This window comes from Nicotiana tabacum, chromosome 15 (genome assembly GCF_000715075.1).
Source record: "Nicotiana tabacum cultivar K326 chromosome 15, ASM71507v2, whole genome shotgun sequence".
In the NCBI taxonomy this organism is placed as follows: domain Eukaryota; kingdom Viridiplantae; phylum Streptophyta; class Magnoliopsida; order Solanales; family Solanaceae; genus Nicotiana; species Nicotiana tabacum.
The window spans coordinates 106,650,195-106,660,464 of record NC_134094.1 but is presented as its reverse complement, the minus strand read 5'-3'; the positions used below and the strand labels follow the sequence as shown (position 1 = coordinate 106,660,464).

At 35.8% G+C, this 10,270-nt stretch overlaps 1 protein-coding gene and 1 long non-coding RNA gene across 3 annotated transcripts in view; one reads left to right on the top strand and one right to left on the bottom strand.

The window, feature by feature from the left end:
* Positions 1 to 381: 381 nt before the first annotated feature.
* The window catches only part of LOC107778344 (putative carbohydrate esterase At4g34215), a 36,150-nt gene continuing 26,261 nt past the window's right edge, over positions 382 to 10,270 (top strand). The window contains exons 1-2 of one of the 2 annotated variants that reach the window (XM_075231852.1): positions 382 to 1,067; positions 1,426 to 1,621. In XM_075231852.1, coding sequence (XP_075087953.1) covers positions 447 to 1,067; positions 1,426 to 1,575 — 771 coding nt within the window. In that variant the 5' untranslated portion in view covers positions 382 to 446 and the 3' untranslated portion in view covers positions 1,576 to 1,621. Of the gene's footprint in view, positions 1,068 to 1,425; positions 1,740 to 10,270 lie in introns of those variants that run through there. The other variant, XM_016598585.2, reaches the window with a different exon arrangement.
* LOC142169482 (uncharacterized) lies at positions 1,926 to 6,910 on the bottom strand. The gene is made up of 2 exons (XR_012699382.1): positions 6,367 to 6,910; positions 1,926 to 2,201 (listed from the first exon to the last, which is right to left on the bottom strand). It is a non-coding gene; the product is annotated as an uncharacterized LOC142169482 (long non-coding RNA).

The window sequence follows — 10,270 nt, the reverse complement described above, 5'->3', positions numbered from 1 at the left end:
GATAAATATAAAATAATTTAACCTTGCTGCTAACCCGGGAGGAGCTATAATGTCAGTAAAATGGTCTTCTGGTACAGTTTTGTTTGAAATTCAAATGAATTGACGCAGGATCCTACTAAAAAAAGGGGTAAAAACCGTCCACGATAGTGCCCAATGTGTAAGTTTAGGGTAGGGGGCAGGGCAAGGGCTTGATTAATGTGGAAACATTATATTCATGCACATCTAAAAGGTTTTGTCTTGTAGTACTCTTATCCAAAGTTAGCTGATTTAGTAGTGTTGAATAAAAATAGTAGTAGCAAGTGGAATAAACCTAATACTGAATTAACAAAGGAATCAATCATCTTGCTAAAAGGATAGGCCAACAACCCTCCTTTCCTCGGAGTCTCTCTTGTTTAAAAGGAAGACTTGAAGATGTCTCAAAATTTGAATCTGTGTTCTCGAAAACAATGCATTCCCTTCTTTTGTTGATGTTTTTGGTGCACACTGTGTGGGTTACCACGGCTAACGTAACAAATGGTTGTGCTTCAAAAGTCAAGAACATATTCATTTTATCAGGACAGAGCAACATGTCAGGCCGTGGTGGAGTCTTTAATCATACCAGCCCAGCAGGTATGGTTAATTTGACTTGGGATGGTGTCGTTCCACCTGAATGTCAGCCCAATCCATCAATCGTCCGACTTAGCGCAGAACTTATATGGGTTGAGGCTAAAGAACCTTTACACAAAGACATAGATGTGAACAAAACTTGTGGGGTTGGTCCTGGTATGTCATTTGCCAATACACTCTTGAAGAGGGACCAGAATATTGGAGTGATTGGCTTGGTCCCGTGTGCTATTGGAGGCACAAATATTACTCAATGGGCTCGTGGTGGTTGTCTCTACAACGAAATGATAAGGAGGACGAAGGCGGCGTTGCAAGGCGGAGGGACAATACGAGGGATGCTGTGGTACCAGGGCGAGAGTGACACAGTGGACCTTGAAGATGCTACATTGTATAAAGGCAGATTGAAGAAATTCTTCAAACATGTGCGCGAGGATCTGCAGCTACCTACACTTCCTATTGTTCAGGTAATGGAAAAGATCTTTATTCGTAGTGAAAGTCAATGCTCATGTTAACCATCTGGTATTCAAAACTTTCTAGCTCGGCTAATCCAGATTAGTGCCGAGTAGGTCCACTATGGGGTGAATGGCTCACTGTCAAGAAGTCTTGATTTCAGGGCCCAAACCCGAGACCTTTGATTAAAGATAGAGGGACCATCCTACCAAGTCTCTTGGTTGTAATGTGAATAGTTTACTATTCGATTAATCTCATGTATTTCCTATGTCATTATGGAGAATTTCTTAAGATGTGTCCCTATATAACTCGAAGCTATATCAAGATTTTGACTAATCTTTATTGGTTATTGTGTTGTTGTTGTGCGTGTAGGTGGCATTGGCGACAGCACCAGGGCCATATATGGAGGTGGTCAGGAAAGGTCAGCTGGGGCTTAAGCTTCCGAACCTGAGATGTGTAGATGCTAAAGGGCTTCCAGTTGGGCCAGATTTTTTGCACCTTACAACTCCAGCACAAGTCTAGCTTGGTCTGATGCTGGCTGATGCCGTTGTTCATACTTAAAATTAAGGTGCATTCTCCCTCTTGAGACTAGTAATGTGCCCAAAATATTATCGATTTCGTGTTAAATTTTCTACCACCAATGCATTTCAACTCATTATGTCAAGTTATTTACTTTATTTTTCATATTACCAAATTAGATTTATTTTAAAGAGTTACTTGTTGGTGCTGCAAGTCGTGCTCTTAATCTCAGTGTAAAAAACTTATTGTTATACTGTTAATGTCACGATCCCAATTACCCACTTTAGGATGTCGTGATGGCACCTAATCTCTAAGACTAGGTAAACCTAACAAATGCTGATTTAATAACAGAATTGAACTATTTAATCATTTATCATAAATTATTAAATGACATACATAGCCGCAAGCGACCAATAGTTATACATTTCCCAAAACATGTAGTACGGAGTAATAAGCACTACTAAAACACACTAGAATTTTTAAACACAATATTATTTTCAATTACAATTTAAAAGTAACATAATGAAGTAAGATTGTGACTCCAAGGCCTGCGAACGTCAAGCAGGTATACCTTGAAGTCTCCCGCCGCGCAGACGCAACTCTCAACAATACAATCAGAATACTTGGATCTGCACAAAAATGTGCAAAAGCGTAGCATGAGTATACCATAACGGTACCTAGTAAGTATCAAGCCTAACCTCGGTAGAGTAATGACGAGGCCAGGTCAAGACCTCTACTAGACATAAAAACCTGCTCCAGATATACATAAGCTAACAATGGAAAGAAAATCAATGTAACACCAGCGACGAAAAAATTATTGATTTACAACCAACAATGAAGTAATAGAAATATAAATGGCAGCAAGTAGTAAACGAGAAATGAAGAACAACATAATTAGAACATCGATGAGATGTAAATGAACTCAAATAAGGAAAAATGGATGACAACTCAAATAATCAAATCGCTCCCAACGCATGGACTTACAACAAGAATTACCCCGGTACCACATCTCATAAACCACAAGTCATGGACCATAATTTTTAAATCTTACACATATGGCACCTCGTGCGCACAATAACAATCACCTTCGCACGACCAAGCCCACGTGTTATCATGTACTTTGCAACCAATTTAGATGAACGGAAGATATATTTAAACACCATAAAATATAATAACAATCTTGAATAAAGTAAGGTGTCAAATAAAATTATTAATTTATTTTAGAAATCAAGTAAAGTAAAATAATATACAATTTGTACAAAACATAGTATAAAATGGGTTTAGTTTAGAAATTAATAAAATTGAGTAAAAGTATCATTTTTAAACAAAACAAAATATAAGTTAAATTAACAAATTAAATATAGAATTCGTTAAGGAAAAGCATGATAATAATTTTAAGCAAGATAAACATCTAACAGGGTGCTGAGTATAATTTGAGAACTCAATTATAGTGAAAGTTCGATAACCATTTAGAATAATAAGGCACCGAGTGAGATAGCGTGTTCTATTTTGAAGAGGCACATAGAATAAAGTATGTTAATAATATTTTTATTTAAACTATTATGTTACCAATAACTCAACAGAATATAATATAGTGAATTCACGCAATTTAATAATAAGAACAAGGAAATAAAACAAGAAATTAAAGTAAAGTAGTTAGTTTATGAAAATGAATTCAAACCTCACTATCAGAAAGCCCAGAATAACAAATCTCGTAATCTCATATAAAAATGTTGAAACTATCAGAACAACAACAACAATAACCAGTACAACACACACAATTCTTTGCGACGCACAACCTGATCCCATCATAACATCCTTTATCAATATCAAGTGTAACGTAAACAATCCATTGCGGCGCACAACCTAATCCCATCATATCATCATTTATCAACATCATAATCCTCCATTATTCCACCATATTATCATTTATCAACATCAATTATTACGTACACAAACCGTTGCACAGCGCAACCCGATCCCACCATATCATTATTTTTAAATATCATAATCCTCCCTTATTCCACCATTTCAATTTATAATCATTTATTCCCCGTTGCGACATGCAACCCGATCCACAAACAATTTCAATTAACATAGACAATCCAATAACTCAATTTACAAGAATCTCTACAATCAGAGGGTATGAGTGCAAGGCAATAAAGGAACCACGTAATAATCAAAGGAATGCAACAAATATTACAAAAGAACAGGACAAGTAAATCATGTGACAATTAAGGTGTGCAAGTAAAACAGTTAAGGCAAGTAGCAAACAAGCACGAAGTCATGGAAGAGACGAACAATTTAATATTTTCATAACAAATAGCTCATGGATCAACCACAGTGTGTACAAGAATTTCAACAATAATAAAATGAATGGGAATGCTCAACGAGGAAAGGTATCTCAACAATTAATAACTCCGCCTCAATGTGATAACGGCTATTACAACCTCAACACCAATAACTCAACAAGATGATATTCCTTGAAATAATAACTTCAATTAAAAGTGATTCAACAATTAAGAGGTAACAAGACAATAATGAAAGCAATAACTTCAACTAAAACATATAAGAGCAAAATAACAAGTAAGAGGTAGAACAAGTGCTAACAACGTCAATTAGAGCATGTAAGAGTAAATTAACAATGAGAGATATAACATGTTATGACAATTCAATTAAAAGCATGAAAATAGTCTAGATAATCTAAATCTATCAAATACCACATATAGCCCGTGTACTCGCTCGTCACCTTGCGTACACGGCTTTCACATTAAACAAATAGCACAATCAACCCAAATCCTAGAGGGTAGTTTCCCCCATACAAAATTAGGCAAGATACTTACCTCAACTAGGCCAACTCAACCTTTCAAAATAGTTTTTCTCCTAAAATTCGCCTCCACACGGCTCAAATCTAATAAAAAATGACTTAATAACATCAAACAGTGCAAGAGAAACCAATTACATAAATGAAGCTATGATCTTTATATAATCTCCAAAAAGTCAACAAAAGTCAACGTTGGTGCCGCCTTGAATTCCGAATCCATGGTTACTCGAGCGAAGCCCGAACCAATACAAGCTCACACAAACAAAAACCGGCTCAATCGGAGTCCGATAGCGCAACCAATTTGCAAAAATTATTACTTTTGGGTGTTCATAACCCAAGAGTCCAACCCACATTAGTTGGGTCCCATATCTCCCGAAATACTTCTCCAAAACTCGCCAAATTCGAGTATGTTGTTCTCCTAATATAGGAGAACAAGACCCCAAAAGGAATCAAAAAATAAACGCCTCTAACTCATTTTCAATTTTTAAAATTTAGGACATAACCTTAGGTCATGATTTAAAGAATTAAGTTGGTTTTCAATTAGAATCATGGATTAAAGCTTAACCCAAGGGAATGAATCAAAGAAAAATACTTAGGTTATGGTTTATACCTTACCCAATGGAAGAAACTTGAAGAACATCCTTGAATTCTCCCAATCCCAAATTTTCAAGATGAGAAAAACTCCAACAATCATTAATAGCCAAAAATGTCCATCTGTTATGCCTCGTTTCTTATGTCAAACGATACCGAAACTCGCTTTTAATGCCTCCAATGGATTCCACGTGAAATTCGTGTCAAGTTATGCTTTTGAATCACTCCATTTGTCCTTTTAATGAAGGAGATATGTTAGTTTCAATATCTGGTGTCACACCTCCTCTTTCCCGAGGGGATAGGAGAGTTTTTCCAATTAAAGTGATATTATTCGAAATAGGATTACTTAATTAATTAGAGTCACCACTTGAAATAATTTTATGATGTCCCAAGTCACCGGTTTATTTTAAATCTCAAATCGAGGAAATTTGACTCTGTTTTAAAGTCTGCGAACACAGAAGACCGGATAAGGAATTCTGTTAACCCGAAAGAATGTGTTAGGCATTCCCGGGTTCCGTAGTTTTAGCACGGTCGCTTTAATCATACATGGCTTAATTAAATTGTTTAATTACGTGTTTTAGAACCTATGTACATTTTACCTTTTACCGCTTTTAATTACTTGATTATGGCCTTATGGAATTATCTCGAAATGAATCACGCGTACGTGTACCCATTTTGTTCGGGTGTCAAAATCGTGTCACGCGTACGTGTACACAATCCATAACACTTAATTAATTACTAAGATTGTTTGATCAAAGTCGCGCGAATGCGTACCTTGATTTATTTTGGGAATCATAATTATGTCACGTGAACGTATATATAATCACGATAATTCAATTAAAAGTGTACCTAAAGCACTCTAACGTTGTTCATTATTCTTCCTAAACTTTTGAAATTATTGCGAGGCCAAAGCTATGAAATTATTGTGGGAGAAATGTATTACGTAGTAGCTATTATACTTGATAAAGTTATCTATATTACAGGTCATTAACAGGCTAAAAGTCATTTTGTAGCTATTAACCAAGAATTCAGATAGTTTATTTGCCATATTGCTCAGTGCAATCCATTAACAAGTTGCTAAACTAAAACTTCTCAATTAGAACCTGCAAAGTCCCTTTCAATCAAAATAAAATAAAATAAATAAAGACAAGCATATTCAATTCTATCTTATTAGATTAGAAGCTCAAAATAAATAATTAAAATCCAAACATCACTATCTAAAGAAACATTGCAACAGAGAAATAAAATAACCACTATAATATTAGCATCCAAACAACGCATCAAGCAAATCAGTATGCAACCAACAATACCAAGAATCTCATCAATTAGAAAAGAGATCTTTGTAAAGAAAAGAAGGAAGAAAGGGACGAGAATTTGACCTTTGGTATAAATGAACTGAGTTGAAATTACAAAGGCTTAATAGCTGGACGGCTCTCGACCGGAAAATTTACCGACTAACTCGACGGAACCGCGAATCTGCCCGGAAACCATAGACTACGACCTCAAATGACTTCAACGCCCCAATTTCGATACAACTCAGCAGAAACAGATTTCAGCTTTGTTTAGTTTTTAAAATAAAAAAAAATAGTTGAAACCAACCAGTTTGGACGACTATCGCCGATTTTCTGCTCGTTTGCCGTTGATGGTGCGACTCCGGCGAAACAGTGACAGTAGAGGGGGAAAAGGGACAGAAGCAATAGCTAGGTGCAACAGCAACAGTCATGGTCGTCGCCGGTCATCACCTCAGGCAACGGCAACCATGGAAAGGGCGAGAGCTGGAGAGATGGGGAAAGGGACTTGGGCGGCTCTTGGAGGAATTCCGTTCTTTTCTCTGTTTCTGTCTGTGCGTGTGTGAGTATGTCTTTTTAATTTTGAGAGGAAGAAGATGGAGAAGATGTGAAGGGGGAGGCGCTGTTAGCGGTCTTCTTTTTTGGGATTAGGTCCCTCCCTTTATGTGTTGTGTGTGTAAGATTGTTACACCTCCTTTTTTTTCACGAGGAATACTGGAGTTTTTCTAATTAAAGTGACATTAATCGATTTAATCAGAGTCGTCATTTGAAATAATTTATGGTGTTCCAAGTTACCGGTTTATTTTTAAATCCCAAATCGAGAAAAATTGACTCATTTTAAAGTCTGCGAAAACCAGAAGACCGGGTAAGGAATTCTGTTAACTCGGGAGAATGTGTGAGGCACTCCCGAGTTCCGTGGTTTTAGTACGGCCGCTCAACTATTAATAACTGGCCTAATTATCTGATTTAATACATATTTGAACATATTATGCATTTTATTCCTTTTAACTGCTTTTAATATTTATGTAAATTATTTAAATAAGTCGCGATGTTGCGCACTTATTGTTTTTGTACATATTGTGAATCGCGTCACGTGAAACGCACCCGCAATTTACAATATGTATATTTTTATTATTATTTGAAGTTATGGTCGAGTCACGTGAAACGCACATTCGAATTAGGATTATGTATTGCGACCATGCCACGGGAACCGTACCCATGACCACGATGATTCATTATTAATCGCGCCTAAAGCAAACTACGATGTTCATGAATTGTTCTCCCTAAAAACAAACTTTGAAATTATTGAGGTCACAAATTATGAAAATTATTGCGGAGAAATAATGTGACTTAATTGTTAAGCTAATGGGCCAAGATACGGAGGTGATTGGCATTTATTGAATTGGCTTGACAAATAACGCATTTGGCCGGAGAAATGATATGACTTAATTGTTAAGCTAATGGGCCAAGATACAGAGGTGATTGGCGCATTTGGCCCAATGCGTTATTTGTCAAGCCAATTCAATAAATGCCAATCACCTCTGTATCTTGGCCCATTAGCTTAACAATTAAGTCACATCATTTCTCCGCAATAATTTTCATAATTTGTGACCTCAATAATTTCAAAGTTTTTTTTTAGGGAGAACAATTCATGAACATCGTAGTTTGTTTTAGGTGCGATTAATAATGAATCATCGTGGTAATGGGTACGGTTCCCGTGGTATGGTCGCGATACATAATCCTAATTCGAGTGTGCGTTTCACGTGACTCGACCATAACTTCAAATATTAATTAAAATAAACATGTTGTGAGTCGCGGGTACGTTTCACGTGACGCGATTCACAATGTGTACAAAAATAATAAGTGCGCGACATCGCGACTTATTTAAATAATTTTCATAAATATTAAAAGCGGTTAAAAGGAATAAAATGCACAATAGGTTCAAACATGTAATAAATCAGATAATTAGGCCAATTATTAATAGTTGAGCGACCGTGCTAAAACCACAGAACTCGGGAGTGCCTCATACCTTCTCTCGGGGTTAACAGAATTCCTTACCCGGTCTTCTGATTTTCACAGACTTTAAATGGAGTCAATTTTCCTCGATTTGGGATTTAAAAATAAACCGGTGACTTGGGATACCATAAATTATTCCAAGTGTCGACTCTGATTAAATAAATAATCCCATTTTGATTAATGTCACTTTAATTGGAAAAACTCCCCTATCCCCCTCGGGAAAAAAGAAGGTGTGACAGCTTTGACAACTTAGCTGGGGTTTTTAAAAATAGGGGGAGGCCAGTTCTCTGTTGTGAAGAAAAGGGGAAAGATCAGATTAGTCTTCTTCAGGGAGATGGAGCTAAGGGAGTCGGCAGTTAGGTTTTAAAATGGGGGAAGGTTTTGAGAGAGATTGAAGATGGAGTAGAGGGAGGGGTGCGCCGCTGCTTGTTGAAGAAGTCAGGGGGGTCCCTTCTCTTTCTCTGATTTTTTTTTTCCAAAGGGGAGTGTGAAATTAGGGTCTATTTTAGAAATGAAGAGGGGATATTGGGCTGGCGGGTAGTGGGCTGGGGCGAATGGAAAGAAAATGGGCCACTAGAAGCACCTGGCCCTAATCAATTTATTTAACACTCCTAATTCCAACTAATTTGTAAAATTAACCTAATGACCTATTTTTCTATAATTAACTAATTCATTTCGCTAATCAATGCATGTAGAGTTACTAATGTATTTTTTGGTATTTTAGTGTTTTACAAATGCAATTGATTATGCAATTAAAATCTAAAAAATATAAAATTTAAAAATATTTTTGTATTTTTTTTTAGGATTTAAAATGCAACTTAAAAATGCATCAAACATGAATACGTACAAAGCAAACTAAGTAAAAATATAGAAAAGTAATTTAAAGCTATTTTTTGGATTTTTTAGGAGTAAATTTATATTAGGGCAAAAATTAGGTGCTCACAAAGATATATAGGTGTAGGTATAGGGATTAATTGGTGGCCAAAAAAAAAGAGTGTGTATGGGCATGTGAGTTTTGAGGGAGCGAAATATACGAGATCACAAACGTAGATTGCTCGCGGCTAAATATGAATGAGTTTGTTACAAAAGATAAGGAAAAATCTTGCCACATGGAAATGACTCATTGACTCTTGCTTTAATTAATTTTTTTTCCTTTTAAGAGTGTAAAATAAAAATACTAGCTAAATATTTTAAAATCAAGAACATATAAAAAAATTTTGTGATTTTTAATTTTCTTAAATAAAACCTACTAAAAATGAAATAAATGTTAAAATATGTAGATTAAACTTAAAATTATTTACATACTAAAAAGTGTTGAAAAATCTCAAGTATGGTAAAAAAATTAGGTGCTCACATCTGAAAATAGTGCAGATTTTTAAATACGAATTCAGTGACAATTTCATAATTAATCTGAAAAATCTAGCAACCCAATTCTTAGTAAAAGGATCATAAATCCCGCGTACGATGTCGAAACGTGATGATTTCAGTTGATATGGTTCCAAAATTATGATACGGATATAATGGTTTAGTCAAAACATGAATCAAAGGTCGTTTTCTCAATATGGTAACCTTTATGCTCAAATCGACGTCGAAATCGAAAACCATCACCATACAACCCAAACTGATCCAAAACTCATCGGAATTTAACCAAACTTTGTGGACATATCCAAAATCATCATTCAAACTTATTGAAATAATTAAAACCCGATTTCGAGTCCGTTTACCCAAAAGTCAAACCTAGGTCAACTCTTTCAACTTAAAGTTCTAAAACGAGAATCATTCTTCCAAATCAATCCTGAACCGCTCGAAAATCGAAACCAACCATACACGTAAGTCATAATACATAATATGAAATTACTCAAAGTCTTAAACCACCGAATGGTAGGCTAAAGCTCAAAATGACCGGTCGGGTCGTTATATTTCCCCCCACTTAAACATACGTTTGTCCTTGAATGTGCCAAGAGTAGTTCCAAAGCCA